Below are 19,796 nucleotides of genomic sequence, written 5' to 3'. Positions count from 1 at the left end.
AATGTGAAGGTCAGGCGGCCGCATCATCAGCATTCCAAACCGCCACCGCAAGTGTGGTGGTCTATAGACAACCACACTCATAATGACCTTCTTAGTGTCTGTGTGAATGGCGATAATACGTTTTCAAAGAAAAGCCCCCTTGGAATACCCATGTCAATCTACATTTTTTAGAGTGTCTGCCTGTCTACACGTTTAAAAGATTTTGAAAAATCTACGAAGGCCATGTAGACAGGCATCGCTGTCCATTTCTTTTCTTTTTTTCAAAAGAAGGTGGAGCACAGTTATATTGTCCATGGTCGAGTGACCAGCTCTAAAGCCTGACTGCTCCAAGGTATGATATTTTTTTCCTCTACCTATTCTAGTAGGTTAGATAAGACATTTAGCAAAGATCTTTTGTGTGGCATCTAGCAAAGTAATCTGCCTTTAATTACATGGTTGATTTATAGGACCCTTTTTATGTAACAGCAGCATAATACTGCCCCTCCATGAGCTAGGAATCACTTGAGATCCAATTATTTGAAGGTAATAGGTAATTGGTCTTGACATCTTATCCCTGTATTCCTAGCTGATTCAACACTTTCTGTCTAGAAAGAGGGGAGAAGGAAAAACACCCACAGCTAACATCCGATTTAGAACTCAGTAATACCATTACAAGAAATCTCACTATGTACGGCATAGAGGGAAGTTATACATTCTTGCCATTTCATACTGGTACTATTATTTATCTTTGGCTTAGATAAATAACTACTATTTTCCACTATAATTTTCCCAAAAACTGTTGAATTTTTGCATTGTACTGCCTCTGTTATTTTAATCCAAAGATTATCCCTTCTTTGCAAATGGTTAATAAACCTATTAAAGACAAATCTTGTATTACATTTTTTGGATTGCCTTATCAATTTTTTACTAGAACTACCTTCAAGAATCGGGGTTCTTCTCACCAGTTTTCCTATATCCTCCTCAAATACATTTACTGGCAGCCAGCTAGAAGGAGAAAGATTTTTAACGATTTTCCCTAACTTGTTGGTCCATAAGACCCTCCCACAAGCAAAACTAAATAAAACATCATCACTATCAGGAATCTGCCATGAATGAGTTTCCTGAAGTTCCCCATTGATGGTAAGAAGAAGAATATTGTGGTCACTGCATATGTTCTTAATCACTTTTAAATCGGATACCTAGGGGATTGAAAACATAATCAATCATTGTAGCTGATTTAGCCGTAATATGGGTGAAATAGCTGGAATATCATCCTGTAACCTCCCATTGAGGACAATGAAAGCAAGCTCCTTAAATGTCTTAAGGAGCTAAGCTCCTCTTTTATTAGTCCTCGAGGTAGAAGGGAACAAGGTAACCTAAATATTAACAGCCTGCTCCCATTCCTTGTCAGTAAAAAGAGCAAGAGAGTGGTTAGAAACAGTCTCCCATTATTAGAACCTTAGCGACACCTACTTTACACATAATTGTCCTGATATAATTAAAAACTCACTTAGCAGATAGGTGTATTCTTGACCAGGTAAGATGTTCAAATTAACCAGTACAAAAGGACAAATATAACAGGGACCCCAATTCTCCTCTGGAAATGCAATACAATGTAACAGGTTTGATTGATGAGTATAAACTTGATATTTCCAAGTAAAGTTTGTGGACAAAAGCATGGCTATACCAAAGCTAGTGTGACCTCTCCTTACCTTACTAGCTGGACAACTAATTACGAAAACATTTTCAACCTCAAAAGGAGCTGGTGCCCAAGTTTCTTGCAGACAAACTATTGTAGGACTTAGCACATCCAGATTCTGAAGTTCTCCCAAATGATTCCATCAGTCGGCTATGTTCCATGATATGTTTTAATAGAATAGGACATACTACTAAACACTCTCCTTCAACAATATTGGGGCAGAAGTTTTTCTGGTTTTGAGCCGGATAGCTAACCAAGCCCACTGAGATATCTCTTCATTTTTAAACATCAAGTCCGAAGTCTGATCATTACATGAGACCACCCTAGTGCCATCATTACAAGAAATTAAAGTAAATTTGGTATTAATAGCTCTCTCTTCCTGTGACACTGAGCATTCCTCAATGGGAAGTATTGTTGATAAGTAATTTTTCCACCACAGATAAAACCTTATTTTGAAGAGGAGAGAGAATGATATATATTCCTTGAGACTTAAAAAGTCACAATTGTTCAAAATTAAACTTACAGCAGGGGGCAACTTAAATAAGACTCTATTGTTCTTGTCAGCCAAAGAGTCTAATAACTCCACCAACTTCACATCACTACTCTATACCAATTTAAGTGGATCTACCTGAGTTAAAACATTTAACACAAATGATTGATTCAAAGAGAAGGAGTCATCCTCAAATAAAACAATACAATCTAAAGATGAGATTTCCTCTGCTATATTTTGCCTTATGTTCTGGGGCTTTTGATAATTTTGTTTCCCAATGTCCACTTTATCAGAGACTCTACGGGACACAAGACCCATTAGAGTAGACTTCAGAGCCACAGAATGATTCTTTAATTCCTTTTTAAAGTCATTCATGCCCCAGAGAGAATGATCAGATGGCATGCTAATACTAGAATGAAAATCCTCCCCAAACTCTTACTCTGACTTCTTTTGTGGTGCCTGCACACTTCAGATACTTGAGCCACCAGATTTCACAGAACAGTACACTGAATGACAATTCCCCAACACTGTGGTAAGCTGCTCCTTGTTCCCAGGGTCTATTTCAGTTCTAGTGGATGGGCTCTCCATCTGAAATGCAATTACTGTAACTCCTCTTTTACTCAATAATCTTAATTTTTCATGTAGCCTTTTTCCAATTGTTCATTTTTTATTAGGAGTTGTAGCTAGAGGTGGTTGCTTTTGAACTATCTTATTCTCTTTTCCCTTCAATTTAAAAATAGGAAAAACTTCAGAACCAATACCATGTGCAGAAGAAACATTATCTTTCCCAGAAACTACTTCTGATTGAACTTGGGGAGAATGATGCATCTCCATAAAAGGAGCTCTAATGATGACAGTTGCACCTCATCCTTTATTAGTAGGTGTTTAGTAGATTTGAGGATCGGGCAACCTACTTGGAACGCAACATCAATCTTACTTGTAGTAGTAACTTGACCTGTCTGCATACTAGTTGATGAGTCAACTCCCACACATTTCATTCGAAGTTCTTTCAAAATTACTGATAAAATATCCAACATATGATCTGAACTGTCAGTAGTTTTCTCCAACAACTGCATAATAGAGGACAAAATTATTTTAAGGCATTGAAGAGTTCTGGAAAAGCAGACATAGGCCCTCATTTTAACCTCAGCGGTCTTTTTTAAAGACCGTTGAGGTTACTCCGGGCCGAAGACCGCCAGTGGTGGCAGTCTGCCACCAACCGTACTATGACTTCCGGCAGCCCTCCGCCCTTTTTTGGAAGGCGAGCCGCTTGCAGCCATACTGGCGGTCGGCGGTGAAGTGGAGGCTGCTCCACCTCCACCGCCATGTCATCAGAACATCGCCCACCGAGTCACGTCCCAGGATTCACTGTGGCGGTGTTCTGGTGACGGGGTGCTGGTGGCGGAGCAGCCCCCATGAATCCCGTTACCTCCCGGTGGATCACCCGAACAGGTAAGGTGATCGTCCGTTAGGGCAGAGGGGTGGGGGGGTGTTGTGTGTTGTATGCATGCATGGGGGTGTGCTTGTGAGTGTGTAGTGGGGTTGTGTGAGTACGTGTATCCATGCAGGGGGTGGATTGTGTGTATGGGAAATGTGACATATATGTCTGTGTGCATGTATGTGTGCGTATATGTGTTTGTGTATGTGTGTGTGTATGTAGGTCGTGTGTGTTGGGGAGGACTCAGGGGAGGGGGAGGGGGTAGGGGGTGACCCCAATCAGTACCAGGGAATGAATTCCCTGGCACTGTTAGTGCCTACCGCCATGGATTTCGTGGCGGTAGAAAACCCCACGAAATCCATGGCAGTATGCGGGGTCCTGATACCGCCGGCGGTCTAGTGACGGCCGCCGGGCTGGAGACCGAAGTCTCCAGCCCAGCGGTCGTTACCACCCTGGTGGTCGATGTGTAAAAGTGGCGGATTTCCATGCCGGTAACCCCCATGGTCGTAATTAAAAAAAAATCCGCCGGCCTGTTGGTGGTATTACCGCCGCTTTTACACCAACCGCCAGGGTTGTAATGAGGGCCATAGTCACCAGATGGATTTGCTGATGGATTAAACAATGATTTTGATCCTGCAAGAAGAATTGATCTTGATGAAAGACTTATACATGGAGTATTACTAAAAAACTCCATTGGCTTTATCTTTTACTGTGATAGCGACACAGCTCTTTCTGAGATACTTTTAGTAGACACAGGTGAAACAGCCTTAAAAGTTGATGTCTCTGATAAGGTCTATTTTAATACCAAAGAGGCATCACCAGGACAGTCCTCCTGTAGAGCATTCAGATTTTTCTCATGCAGGGACCCAGATAGATCCATTCCCAAAGTGCCAGAATTAGAATTTTCTTTAACAGCTGTAACAGAATCTTTCTCAGGAGGAAGAAATTATGTATCAATGGAGGCCTTACCGCATAGCAGGTCATGAGAGTTACCCTTTAAATCCATCAGAGAACAGTACCATTGTGGATTTATTTTGATATTATTCGCTCCCGATTCATTTTTCAATGGCAACAAGTCAAATTCCATTTTAAAATGCTCTTCCCCCGATCTAAAAAAATATGACTGGATAGTTGATTTCTCCTTTAGGATACCCAAATGCAGTGCCTCATTCCTTAGTGGTTTAGATTTAGTATTTTGACAACAATGTGATGGGATTAGTCTTCCCAATCTCAGTTTTTTTGCTGTCATCATATATACCATAAATAAACAGTAGTCAGTACTCAGCAGTGGGGCACAGCAAATGCTTCAGCTGGTCACACAGATGTTAGCAGGCACCAGCTCTGGCTGTGAATCATACTTGCGGCTCCTTGTGTGTTGTGGCACGGTGCCCCAGCCACTTTGGCAGTTCAACTCTGGTGCCGGCTCCTTGTGTCCTTAGAGCTGCGTGCAATGTGCAGCACAACTGCTCCAGCATTACTACTCCTTGTGGCTCCTCCTTGCGATGTCAGCTCCAATTCAAAAGCTAATTCACCTAAGCCAATTTCACCATGTTTAAGGAGAGACCACAGCCATTTTTGCACTGGGTAGCAGGGGTAAGGTGCACAGAGTCCTACAAGCGAACATAAACCGGTTCAGAAATCAAGAGTGTTAAGGAAAAAAGCTTTTGGATGACCCTGTAGAAAGGTCAAGTTCATGAGTGACCTGCCCAATTAGTAATGATATGCTCAGACATGGGTCCCTTGCTCACTGCGCCACTGGATTCAAGCTAGCCTAGCTGATGAAGGGTGATACCCTGAAACTGGTCCTAGGGTGCTTGTTTCCAGTCCAGGGAGGACCTGGCTTGGCAGTTCGGGCTGGACTGTTCCCATGAGGAACAGGGTCAAGACTGATTTGCATACGGCTGGGTCCAACCTGGGGTGGCATGGTGAGCAAAAAACACGCTGGATTAAACCCAGATCTTTGTGACTGGGGATGAATGTTTGATTTGCTCTGCATTCCGTCCATCATCTGTTCTTTTTGCATTTGTTGCCCCAAGTGGGAAGGGTATGCCCAGATGTGGGTCCCGTGCTCACTGCGCCACTGGATTCAAGCTAGCCTAGCTAATGAAGGGTGATACCCCGAAACCGGTCCTAGGATGCTTGTTTCAGGTCCAGGGAGGACCTGGCATGGCAGTTTGGGCTGGACTGTCCCCAGGAGGAACAGGGTCAAGACTGATTTGCATATGGCTGGGTGCACCCTGGGGTGCCGTGGTGAGCAAAAAAACGATGGATTAAACCCAGATCTTTGTGACTGGGGGTGAATGTTTGATTTGCTCTGCATTCCATCCATCATCTGTTCTTTTTGCAATTAGTAATGATAAGGCAGTTATTGAGAGACCAACTGTAAATGGGCATTTTGTAATACGACCTATAAGTACATAGGTTGCAAATTGAATACTCATTCAGAAAGCAATTTGTGTGCAAACTGCACATCCTGTTGTGTGTATTGGTCATTGTACATCAGGCACAAATCTTTTTGAATAGACTAAAACAAGTAGGAAAACCCTTTGCCAAGACAGGGTTAAACTTAACAGGAAGGCTGAAACATGAATAGCTACAGAGGAAAATACAGGTAACAGTGTAGACATACATCTTGTCTTAAACCTTAATTGACTTGCAATAGGCAATACAGAGTATCTATACATTATATATGTAAGTATAGAAGCCTTTAACATCTGTCATCAAGGAATTGCTGAATTTATACCACACATTTTAACCCTGTGCTGATGCAGGGGTGAGGAATGTAAAGTAATTTTGTCTTATCTACAGACAGGTTTGGGTGTATGTTGGCACACTGACCTACTGTATCTAATACCTCATATATATTGGGTTTTGTGTCTGCCCCTATATCATGATTTGATTCCTTTCTGGTCTATTTTAGTTCCCTGTACTGATTTAATGGACATCATTCCTATTTTGTGCTTGTTCCATCAAGCACTGAGTTTTGATAGGATGAGTTGCTTTCGTCCCTTCAGATGTCATAACCTTGCATTGCAGTGCAGGAGCGATTAATTTCTCTCCATCTATGAGTCTCTCTCCCCTCATAATTTTGTAATTAATAATCTCCTCTAGCACTCTTGTCTCCCATCGTGCCTTCTGCTGTTTCAGTGGGTGGCAATTTGTAAATAGATTGAAAACCATTCCAAGATGGTCATCTTTGTTTGCACGTACATGTGTGTGCAAGAATGTGTTTGGTTTTATTTTAAGAAAGAAGAAACACATTTGAAAATTGATGCCATATAGCTGCATACGTGCTCAACTGCTCTCTTTTAATGCTTTTTCTGAAAACAAAAGATAAAACATTACAAGGTGGTCACCATGCATGACCTTTATCTGGGTAAAAACAATAGGTCAGCCCTACCAAGTACTACACATCAGGGGTTAGACTAACGCATTTTAGTGCTGGTGTCTGCATCACCGCACTAAAATGCATTAGTCACACATTGCCATCCCCCCCTCTTACTACTGTCAAGAAAGCTCTAACATGCTGCATTTATCAGCCCAAGAGCACTGGCACTGAGGGGGTCATTCTGCCGCCCGCCTGGAGGGAGCCGCCATATGGCCGCTCCGCGGTCGAAAGACCGCGGAGGCCATTCTGGCTTTCCCGCTGGGCTGGCGGGGGACCGCCAGAAGGCCGCCCGCCAGCCCAGCGGGAAACCCCTCCCCACGAGGAAGCCGGCTCCGAATGGAGCCGGCGGAGTGGGTATGTGCGACGGGTGCAGTGGCACCCGTCGCGTATTTCAGTGTCTGCAAAGCAGACACTGAAATACAAAGTGGGGCCCTCTTACGGGGGCCCCTGCAGTGACCATGCCATTGGCATGGGCACTGCAGGGGCCCCCAGGGGCCACACAACACCCCATACCGCCATCCTGTTCCTGGCGGGCGACCCGCCAGGAACAGGATGGCGGTATGGGGTGTCAGAATCCCCATGGCAGCGCAGCTTGCTGCGCCGCCATGGAGGATTCTGCAGGACAGCGGAAAACCGGCGGGAGACCGTCAGTTTTCCTGTTCTGACCGCGGCTGAACCGCCGCGGTCAGAATGTCCTGAGGAGCACCGCCAGCCTGTTGGCGGTGCTCCCGCATCCCCGGCCCCGGCGGTCCTTGACCGCCGGGGTCGGAATGACCCCCTGAGTGTGTTAACTATGTGTGTTCAAACAATTACACATCTTGAAATAAACTCTTGGCGCCGCATAGCATATCAATCATTTCAACTCATAAGCTGATCCTGGGAACCAACTCATGTGCCTTCCGCCAGTGGTGTGTGGTAATTATAAACAGAAATAACCACAGTCCCGGCACTAACTTCTCTCCATACCCCATGTGAAATGGGGCAGGGGTCAATCCTTGCCTGCAGTTTCCTAGCAAGGCACCTGCACCATTGTAACCATGCAGCAGTGATTTCCCCATGAGACTGGATAGGCCTTGAACGGGCCTGCCAAGGAGGGATACAGGGGGTAGTGCCACACAGTGGATGGAGTGGAAACAGCTGGCACTCTGAAGCCCAATTCACCTCGAGCCACAGTTCCTCCTTGCACCCTTACTTCATCCTTACTGCGCGGTGCTCCAACAGCCTCAACCACTAACGTGGCTGTATCTAATAACTAATATATATTGGGGTTTGCCTCTGCTCCTTTCTAATGATTTGATTGCTTTCTGGTCTATTTTAGTTCCATGTACTAATTTAATGTATTTCATTCCTATTTTTGAGTTGTTTCCGTCACGCACCAACTTTTGACAGGATGAGTTGCTTCCGTCCCTTCTGATATCATAACATTGTATTGCAGCTCAGGAGGGACTAATTTCTCTCCATCTATGTATCTCTCTCCCATGCTATTTTTGTAAGTAATAAGCTCCTCCAGCACCCTTGTCTCCCATTATGCCTATTACTGTTTCGGTGGGCGGCAATTTTTAAACAGATTTCAAACCATTCCAAGATGGTCATCCTTGTGTACACATGTATGAGCATGCAAGGCAGCACTTTCTGAATGGGTTTTGTTTTATTTTAAGTTTAAGAAAGGAAAAGCACATTTCAAAATGGCTGCCATATGTCTGCATACATGTTTGACTGCTATCTTTGAACGCTTTTTCTTAAAACAAAAGATAAAACATTTCAAGGTGGTGCATGATCTGTAGCTGGGGAAAAGCAATAAGTCAGCCCTACTAAGTACCACTCATCAGAGGTTAGACTAGTGCTTTTTAGTGCTGGTGTCCGCATCACAGCACTAAAGTGCTTTAGTCATGCATTACCATTCCCCCCTCTAACTACCGCCAGGAATGCTCTACTGTGCTGCATTTATCAACCACAAGTGTGCTAGCACTGAGGGCCTGATTCTAACTTTGGAGGACGGTGTTAAACCGTCCCAAAAGTGGCGGATATACCACCTACCGTATTACGAGTCCATTATATCCTATGGAACTCGTAATACGGTAGGTGGTATATCCGCCACTTTTGGGACGGTTTAACACCGTCCTCCAAAGTTAGAATCAGGCCCTGAGTGTGTTAACTATGTGTGTGCAAACAATTACACATCATTAAAAAAAAAATATTTGCACTGCGTAGCACATTTTTCATTGCTACTCATAAGCCGATCCTTGTAACCACCACATGTGCCTTCTGCCAGTGGTGTGTGGTGGGTATAAACAGTAATCACCCTAGTCCTGGCACTAACTTTTCTCTGTGCCCCATGTGAATTGGGGCAGGGGGCAGCACCTTGCTTACTGTTTTCTACCAAGGCACCTGCATCACTGTAACCACACAGCAATGATTTCCCCAAGAGACTGGAGTGGAAGAGACACTCAGGCAGCAGGCGGCACGCTGCTGCTTTTTTTCCCTGCTACCCCGGCTGTCGCATAAGTAACTTCTGTGTGTGAAGCAGAGTCACCGACAGATGGAGAGATGTTGCCTCAGGCAAGTAATGTTTTCCAGTATTGCACATACTATACAGTTAAGCATTTTCATATGGCCTTCGCCCTGCAAGCCTCATGCACCTTATCCTACACTGTCATCTTAATTGTCCCTGACTGTGTGCAGCAGAGTTGATTTGACCAGGAGGCGGTCTGCAATGCTAGAGACAGGCTTGGCAGTCCAGGGGCCTTGAAGCAGCTGAAAAGTGATGACCAGGGCCTGGTGGCTGGTGTGCAGTGTGAGTCCATTCACATTATGTGGGCGGAAGATGGTTGGTACTTGTCCATTGAACAGTGAACATGTATATATTATGCATGTTGTGGTTTATGCTTTAGAGGTTAACAAGTGTGTATGTGTGTCTAAAGAGCCCCTGAGTACAGCGCCTCTTTCCCTGCACCCCTTAGCACCCCCCTACCGCCACCATGTATGCGCCGTATTTAAAATACAGCGCACAGTGGCACAGGGTAGGGGGCAATAGCGGCATTCTATGTGACGATATTGATGTACTCTGCAGGAGTAGCGCCAAAATGGTGCTACTCCTGCAGAGTACATAGGGGCCCATTCTAAATAATGGAAGCTCCATTTTAATGCGTGCTCAGAGCAGGCATTAAAAGTGGCAAAAAAATGGCACAAGGAAATCTCATAGCAATTTTTTCAGACCCCCCTTGCTTACATCATGCCTGGCGCAGGCATTATCTGCTGCACATGTTTACAAAGTGGCGCAATGCAAGCATTGCACAACTTTGTAAATTTGGCGCGAGGGAAATGCCACCTTAACACCACATTTGTGTCTAAATAAATGCGCAAGGTGGCTCTAGGGGCTCATGAATCTGCTCCTGAGTGTCTATAGAAGCATTCCTGTACGGCTTTCAGCCTTCACTTAGCATTCAAATTTAAACGTGTTGGCTGCTGAACTGCAAGCAAGTTTTGCAGTGTTTTGTATCAAATCAGCTCTCAGCAAGCAGAACAATATTGGAAACCTAATCAGGTGCTGCCTTAGTGCACAACTTGTCTTGGGTAGGATGAGTCTACTAGTTAGAGCCACAGTGAAATTTGCCTTGTAGCGCTGCAGACGGTGATCTTCCCTGCCGGGCTGCAAACCTGCTGCATGGCACCCGTTTAGCTTGCCTAAGTCCATCTTGTTGCACAAATGGGTTCCCTCGTCTTCATTGCTTGAGTTTGCTTGTGAGAAAGTGTCACTCATAGTCATTGAAACGTCACTCTTAATTACACTGAAATCAGTGGGGTAACTATAGACCCCGCAGCCCCCACGGTGCACGGGGCTCCAGAGGGCCCCCTTCCAGCATTCTGCACGGACGGAGGGAGCCTGGCCTGAGAGCTCCTGACTAGATCCAGAGAATGGAGGGCCCTCTCCATGTACTTTGAAATTATGAAAATGTCACACATAAGCAATCTGAAACCTTGGCAGCTATGAAAATGTCACACAGGAGACCTTTTGGCTTTGCAAAAGCTTCTCTTTTTCGTGGAGGAGATAACAAAACACCAGACAACAAAAATATTGAAAGCCAATAAGCAAAAAAGTCATAGCATTCTTGCACTGCAGTGATTAGATTGAACATCAGGTACACTGGCAAAATAAGGGAAAAAACATGCAGATGAAAAGATAGCTTCCACAGGAAAGTAGCTTTACATTTTTCTGGGAAACACTGAAAATGAATTTGTATTTAGTGGGAACTACCTAAATTGGGATGCCATGCATTTAATTTTAAAATCCACACATTTCTACATAATGCACTGAAGGCAGTTACCTTTCCGCTTTGCTTGTGCGATCACCTCGGCAGCCCCTTTGCTCATTACTTTAGTGACATACAAGGGACAGTTGGCTTGCTTTGCTACTGTAATCGCACGGTAAACGGCTTCAGTTTCAACCTGAGGCAATGATAAACAAACGTTTGGGTTACCTTTTTTAGATCAATATATTTGTAAGAACAGTGCTTAATTTGTACATAAAAAGTGCCGGTGCCCAAAGCCCTCCTCTTAAACACCAGGTGCTAAAATTAAATGTGGGAACACGGACTACTGAGGCAGCATAATCCTGAAGCCATCTCGGGCCTCTTCAATCCATTTAAAGCCACTCCCTGCCCCTTCAGCTCACTCTAGCAGCTTTCTGCTTTCTCCCTTTGTGACGCTTTTCATTTTTCCCTTCCTCCGTCTTTCCCATATGTGTCTTTTGCTCGCAGTAAATGCTTGAGATAGAAGAATAATCACCGGCCTTCATGAATAAGTGCTGGTGCTCAGCATCGGAAACAACAGGCACAAATTAAGCAGTGTAAGAATGAAACTCAATACAGAGAATCTGCATTTTTGCATGGTGTAAATCGGGTTTTTAATAAACACTGTACCTCCTCTGGATGGCTTAGGACATGTCCTTCTGGTCCTGTAATCCCCAATTCCAGTAACCGCTTTTGTTCCTAAAATCCACAATAAACACACAATTCCATGAATAATGCAATAATTTGTCTCATCACACTTCAAGTACTAAAGGTCCATTTCAGAGTTTTACTCACATTACTGCAATCCAGTGTGAAACTTATTGGGCCTGATCAACCAAACAGGTTGGTTGTAGTGAATTATTGTGTTGCCTGTAACCAGCCCTGCCTTTGCAAACGTCCCACATCATTGAAGTGACAGGAGAATTCCACTTCACATAAATGGGTCTATATAAAGAGGGACGCTTTGCTGTGTTTTAAATAAAAACGCAGAGTAGCAATGAAACATTGTGAGTTGCAAATGTCATAGCGACTTACGTCAAAGTTGTGATTTTTGTAACTTTCAAGGAAAAGGCCAGTGTCGGACTGGCCTGTGGTGCAATCAGGCACTGCCCGATGGTCTGGCCTAACAGATGAGTGTGTGAGTCAGGTTTTTAGCAGTTTGTGGGCCTATTTTATGGTCAGGTAGGCTGGTTTTTACTGTTGATTTCCCTGATATTACCACAAATATTGACAGCAACAAGTACAAATGCATGCAGTCTCCCATTCCTTTCACAATGCCCATACAGCGTATCTTTATAAGTTAGAAACGTGCCTGATTTGCAAATGTTGGCCACTTTTTAAGCTATTGTGTTCACTAATAAATGACACTTTTATTTTGGTGCCTATTTTTTGTCCCATTCCGACCTTGGAAAAGGCTAAGATAAAAGATGTATTCTGCTCTTCCCTGGAATTTTCAAGGAAGATTATCATTGCTGTGTGGTTGTTTCTGCAGTCTGTTGTAAAGCATAGAGTTAACTGATAGAATTGGCCTGTTGATGATTTGCAGTTGAGGTCATTGAAGGGTAAATACATCATTCTGGTAGACTGCTGCCAGTTCCTTCTGATGTGCCTTTTACAATATGCTACTTTTTAAGGTCGAGCGCTCGCAAGCGCTCTGGACCATGTTGTTCTCTCTATGTGGGTTTCTAATCACGCTCTTGTCACGCCCGTCACTTTCATTAGTTCGTGGGCTTGCCTTTTAAAAATCGATTGATTCCATTTGTGAAATGCATGCATACGTCATGCCTTTTCCTGTGTTCAGCTCTCCTCGAGCGCACCAGTAAACTACTGAAAACATATGAGGTTCTGTGTTTTCAACTGATTTCTGGACTACTTTATCTTTTCATTTCCTGCGCAGCACGATCTCGCTGGCCAGAAGTCAAGCACTTTGCATGACATCGACCCTGTTACATGGATGATTGCACTTTTGCTGGTTACATGGATAATTGCACTTTTGCCGGTAACATGGATAATTGTACTTTTGCTGATAAGTTTCACTGCAAGCGAATCTCTGTTTCCTGTTCTGTGTCTCCTTCACACTCACGGCGACCATCGGTTTGCATATGTGAAACTGTTTTACTTTTCATTATTAGTTTATGTGGCAAGAAAAGTCCGGTTAGTAGCTTAGAAAGCTAATAGCTGTAATGCAAGCAAATGCAAGAGCGTTGCTTTGCAAATGCTTCTGTGGTAATGAGGCCCTTCGCACAATCAGTGTTCTTAATGCTGTGTTTTTCCAAATGTTTTAACAGAGCTGGTGCTTTGCATCCCTGGCAGGATTCATACTGAAAATGCGCAGCAATTCGCAAGCATTCAGAGAATGCATCCTGCTGCATGCATTTTTAAAAAATGCAGAAATTCATCAAGCACATGAAAATGACTCCTTTGGGAGGCGCTGGATTGACAAATCACACACAAACTAAACACAGACCATAATATATTGGAGAGGCTGAGAAGAAAAACAGTTTCTGGCCAAGTATGGATTGTGCCCAAACTTTTTTTATATGGAGAACTGCATTCTCATAACCAAAAATAGTGTGAGGTAAAGGAAGGTTATCATGTGACCTGGAGAGATCGTTAACGTGGTACACAGAGTCCTAGTCAAAGGAATTATTGAGTGCAAGGATGCAAACCTCTTACATGTAACAGATGGCATGATTCATCATCAGACCTGCTTGTCAGTCCAGATTGCATGGCTGTTTCGGGTGGGCTTCCGTGGAGGCAGAAGGTTTTTTTTGACGGATCAACTGAGGTAGTCCCCAGTTGAGTAAAGTAACTTGAGAGGAACAATTAAAATGCAGCTTCTTGTGACCTGCTGCCATGTGCCCTTAGAACTAAAATTGCCTTTGCTAAACGTAGCTCCTCCTTGTGGCAACTGTAAAACTTGGAGGGTGAGTACAACACCTAACAATGACTTCTCAACATGTTTCATGCTTACGTTAATCCTATGACTAGCCCTATGCAAGTCTGCAGCATTTCATCAGGCCAGAGGAATTCCTAACATCCTATGGCTATCAGGACTACCTCTCTTAGTTCATGCCAAGTATTGTGTGGGTTATGTCAGTAGTGTTTTAAAAATAAACCCCATGTACCTAGCAAACCATTAGTAAGAATCAAAGGTATACTACCCTCATGGAACAACAATGAGACCTGCAAAAGATAGTAAATTAAAAAAGATTTTCAATTAGCTTCCTGTCACCACGTTAGAAGTCACAAAACCTCAGCTTGGTTGAAAAATGCAAACAAAAATGAACCATGATGAAGTAGCACTCCAAGACAATCCCCATGCCACTGGTCTTCAAACTGTGAAGCATAACCCCCTGGGGTGACTTGGTGGCATGTCCATGGGGATGCAGTCAATTGTGAACAAGTACAAATGCCTATCAGAAAAAAAACCTAAAGAAATTCACCACAAGGTGCTGTTGGTGTTCTATGAGAATGTTTCTTCTGTTGTCAAAGCTGATCCTAGTGGCACAGGTTGAAGTGTGATGGAGGGCAAGGTTGTAGCAGGATGGGAAGTCCAATAAAGTTCAGGTGAATGCATGCAGTGGAACATGGGAAGAAAGGTAATAAAAGAAACATTGTCCCTTGTCAGGCCTCTAAAATGCTAGTTATGATGCGAGTCAGGCAAATGTTAGGCTGGTGAGCAGTGATGGAAGCGGGGAATGTGACAGAGAATGGCACATTGACAAAAGTGGTGGACAATATTAAGAGAGGAGCATAGACATGAACACACAGTTACACGAATGCTGGATACTGACAGGAGATAGGGAAAAGATAGGAATGATATAAGGTAACACTAGAAGAGAAATTAAATAAAAAGAGACGGTCTAAGAATGGAGACGGGATAAAAGGAGAGTCAGGAATTGTGCAGAAGAAAGAGGTACAGACTGAGAGGAGAGGTGTGCGATGATAGGACAAGAGGGCATTGATAGAAAAGGAAAGAATGATGGGTGAAGTGGCCACTGTGGGAGAGGTGGACAGTGACAGGAGATCTGGACAGTTGCATTAGAAGGGAACACTGATGTGATAAATTGACATTGGCCTTATAGGTCAACACTTATTGGAGTAACGACAGTGACAGGAGATGCTGTCACAGATGGGAGAGGCAGACAGTGCCTCGAGAAAGGCTTGATCTAATTATTTGATATGATTAGTTATATTGGACTGCTTAAAATATACAAAACTAAACTACACAATCTTATGAAAAGAACAACAAGCCTTTCTCTTCTGATCTTTTCCTATCACAGAACAAGCTCGCTTCCTTTGGGCTGTGAAGTAGTTAGTCTATCAATGCACTACTTTACTGAGACTTATGTTTGGTACTTTGAATGGTATATTTTCAGAAACCTAATCACTGACTCTATTGGAGTGAAAGTTACATAGCAATATACGAAAACATCAAAGGCAATATAGTCATGTACTTTCAGATAAGAACATATCCAAACACATCCATAATTACTATAGCTAAATTCTTAATCCCAGAAGTAATCACCATTGCTAAATCATGAAGGGAACAAGAGCTAGGGACTGACTCTATGGGGTTGTGGGGCACAATGCTGGACTTGGTCCTCGTCCGTACTCTGACTTTGTTTTTCAATTAGTCTAGTGATCAGTATAGCCCATGGTTATCTATTTTCAAGAAACAATAACTTCCTTTTGTTGCTATTAAGAGTATGTCACATTTAGTTGATTGTGCATTACATCAATTTATTTGCTAGTGCAAAAATTGACTTTCTTGTATTCTGTACTGTTGTTTTAGAAAGATGATATAAGAACTGCTTAACAACAATTACCAAGGGATTTTCGCCTGCATGGATTGTGGAAAATATGATTCAAGATATGGTGATATTTTTTAGTTTTATATCTGTTTTTCTTATTGTTCATTGACTTGCGTACAACACAATGCTACTGTATTAGTAACCTTGAAGCACTCAATATTGTCCATTTGTTTACAGACCAGGGTGTGCAAGCATGCGTGGAAATTTGTTGCCTATAAAGGAAGAGTTTGATGTGTTGTCTGATGTTCTCAGCAGTACCCTGATTGTGTAAAGTAAAGCTGGTGTGGAAGAATAGTACAAAATTCAAACATATCAGCAACTAGTATTATTAAATTCCTAAACATGGTCAATTGTACATGTTCCATCTTTAAAGCTAATCTGCTGTAAAAGATATTCCCTAGAAATATGGGGGAATATTTACAATAAAGTGGTGCAACGCCACAATTCTCAGCACCTTGCTGCATCACTTTAGAAATGCAGGGATACGCTGTATTAACAAGAATATGGCCCGCCCATTCTTCCCCTGTACAGCGCTAAATTTGCTGTTGAGCACCAACGCAGCCACCCTTGCACCACGGTGCAAGGATGGCAGCATTGCTGGGGGAGATTGTTTTTGTGCAGGAAGGGACATCTTCCTGCACACAAACAATCTTCAATGGTGATTTTCTCTTTCTATGTGTCCTGAAGAATGCAGGACACATAGAAAGAGCAAAAAACGAGGCAAAATGAAACCATTTTTTCTCGTTGTGTTTTTAGCTGCCTCAGATTGACTAAATCTGGTAAATCTGGGACAGCGTCAAAATGCAATGAGTGTTGCTGTGGAGCACCCACAGCAACACCAATTGCACGCCCCTTCCACGCAAAGTGCTGCGTGTTAAGGAGTCATATTTACAAGGTGGCATTAAGCCACAAAAGCCCTTGTAAAAACGGAGCAGTCCACAGCACCACCGGAGTGTCACAAAAGGTGACAGTCCGGTGGTTCTAGGGCTTGTAAATATTCCCCATTGTGTTGATTAGTACTTCTGCATTGGTTTTGCAGCCTTTTTCATGGTTATTTAATCTCTGTCAAAGATAGAAAAAATCAAGTAGACTGAGAAACTGCCCATATTTGTGTGGACGGTCAGCAGGTGAATCACAATGGGCTAACATCGTGGGAGGGGGCAATAAAGATTGCACCCCTTGAGAATCTTTAATTTGAGGGTGTTGTGTTTCTGAGTCATTAAGGCAGCGGAGCTGTAAAGGTCATGAGTTGAAAGTCACACAAACAGTCTATTGTAGACAAAAAAAATGCAATAAGTCTCTTAACTCCTCATCACTACCCTTTGTTAAATTGATAATGAATGAGTTAGGGAATTGCAGTGATACCTTTAGACCACAACACTGTCCACAAAGTAGGAACATTACTGGATTATGATAAAAACATTTGGTAAGGTGTCAAGCACTGCTTAGAAACTTTGGGGGTCATTCTGACCCTGGCGGCCGGTGACCGCCAGGGTCACCGACCACGGGAGCACCGCCAACAGGCTGGCGGTGCTCCCGAGGGCATTCTGACCGCGGCGGTTCAGCCGCGGCCAGAAAGGGTAAACCGGCGGTCTCCCGCCGGTTTACCACTGCCCTTGTGAATCCTCCATGGCTGCGGAGCGCGCTCCGCAGCCATGGGGATTCTGACACCCCCTACCGCCATCCTGTTCCTGGCGGGTCTCCCGCCAGGAACAGGATGGCGGTAGGGGGTGCCGCGGGGCCCCTGGGGGCCCCTGCCGTGCCCATGCCTATGGCATGGGCACGGCAGGGGCCCCCGTAAGAGGGCCCCGCAAAGTATTTCAGTGTCTGCTAAGCAGACACTGAAATACGCGACGGGTGCAACTGCACCTGTCGCACACCTGCAACTACGCCGGCTCAATTCTGAGCCGGTGTCCTCGTTGCAGGGGCATTTCCTCTGGGCCAGCGGGCGCTCTTTTGGAGAGCGCCCGCCGGCCCAGAGGAAATGTCTGAATGGCCGCTGCGGTCTTTTGACCGCGGTGCGGTCATTCAGCGGCGGTACCTTGGCAGACGGCCTCCGCCGTCCGCCAAGGTCAAAATGACCCCCTTTGTCTAGCTAATGGAAGTACAACAGCCATTGGAAGCCTGTCAGTAAAGTCAGGAAGTGGTATTGTGAATTTAGACTCAACAAAATTATCTGGTGACTAATAAAACATTGTTTGACACATAAGCTCTGTCATTAATGTCCTGAAAATAAACTGTACATCCAGGGACCAAGACCAATAAACTATAAATGAACATCTCAATAATGCAATTACATTACCTCTGCAATTATGTCCCCATTTTCTGCATGTACTTGGGCTACTGCACCCAATTCCCGTATAATGCTGAAAATTTCATACATCTGTAGAGTGAAATAGATTGGTAATTATTGAAAGCAATAAAATGGCCCCAAGGCAACTACTGGTATGTATTTTTGTAGTAAAAATAAAAAATATTCACCTCTGCATCTGTGCACTGAAATTTATCTTTATAAGCCATGAAGACAAGGAAGGAGTTCACACCTAAAATAAAAATATACATGTGTTGTAATGTAGCTGTCTAGTAACACTCTGCCATGCTATCTATTTTAATTACATTTACATTTTATATTTTATATAATCATATTTCATTACACTGATATTTGTTTATAAAATCTGCTTCAAAATGCAGTTATTTTTAAACGGCTAACCCCTTTTTAATTCCGAAGGATACAAGTAAATGCTTGCTTCTGTTTCACCTTGACAAAGCATCAAGCAATAACATGAAAACATTTGTTGTTCCACACCAAGGGCCAGATTTAGGAAAAGTGGTGCTACATTACATTTATAATGCATGTATTGTGCAACTTTGTAAATTTGACACAGCGATTTGGCCTCATTGGGCCACATTACCATAATAAAATGGCGCTAATGTGGCGCAAGGAGGCGCTAGGGACTTTTACATATGCTCCCAAGATTTTTGCAATTGGAAGTAAATAGTACATTCCTTCCAGATGTACTTAGTAGGTTAGAAGTTGCAAACCCTGCAGATTACTAAATGACAGGGTTTTCCACCGCAAAATCTTATTTTCTTATACTCCAAGTAAAGGAGTCCCTTTGAACCAAATCCCCTCTGTGAATTGGGGTGGCAGCTTCAGAGGGAGGAAACTGTGCACTCTTACTGAAATTTCCTTAAAGACAATTATGAGTCTGGCCAGACCCACAGTGGCCGTTGAACCACCACAGTCGTAGCAGTCTAACCGCTGCATTATGACCGTGGAGGAGCCACCACAGTCCGACCGCCGACACCACCAGGTTGTAATCGGTCAGGGCAGCGCTGTCCTGGGGATTACGAGTCCCCTGTCAACCATCCTTTCCATGGCAGTGTACACTGCCATGGAAACACTGGAAGAACAGGGGCCTTGGCTTGGGCAGTGCAGGGGCCCCCATGCACAGCCCCGTTGGGCTTTCCAATGCCCGAATTACAGGCAGTGGAATACGCGACAGGTACTGCTGCACCAGCCACACTGCCACATTGGTGCGGGCTCCATTAGGAGCTGGCGTCAATGTTAAGGCCCTGTTCACCGTAGGGCCGGCAGGCGGAAACGCTGTTTCCGCTTGCCAGCCCTGCTGTGAACTCTTAATGTGGCCGGCGGTGTTCAGGTCACACAGGCGGCCTGAAGGCTGAAGGAGTTTG

At 43.9% G+C, this 19,796-nt stretch overlaps 1 protein-coding gene across 2 annotated transcripts in view; it reads right to left on the bottom strand.

Moving 5' to 3' along the window:
* DPYSL4 (dihydropyrimidinase like 4) overlaps positions 1 to 19,796 on the bottom strand; it is a 164,647-nt gene that overhangs the window by 77,989 nt on the left and 66,862 nt on the right. For both annotated transcript variants that reach the window (XM_069239749.1, XM_069239750.1), the window contains exons 5-8: positions 18,582 to 18,643; positions 18,403 to 18,483; positions 11,914 to 11,982; positions 11,320 to 11,440 (exon numbers count right to left, since the gene is read on the bottom strand). In XM_069239749.1, the coding sequence (XP_069095850.1) occupies positions 11,320 to 11,440; positions 11,914 to 11,982; positions 18,403 to 18,483; positions 18,582 to 18,643 (333 nt within the window). The remainder of the gene's footprint in view (positions 1 to 11,319; positions 11,441 to 11,913; positions 11,983 to 18,402; positions 18,484 to 18,581; positions 18,644 to 19,796) is intronic.

Source organism: Pleurodeles waltl, chromosome 6 (assembly GCF_031143425.1).
Source record: "Pleurodeles waltl isolate 20211129_DDA chromosome 6, aPleWal1.hap1.20221129, whole genome shotgun sequence".
In the NCBI taxonomy this organism is placed as follows: Eukaryota; Metazoa; Chordata; class Amphibia; order Caudata; family Salamandridae; genus Pleurodeles; species Pleurodeles waltl.
Note: the sequence above shows the minus strand (reverse complement) of the source record. Positions and strands in the feature narration are given on the sequence as shown.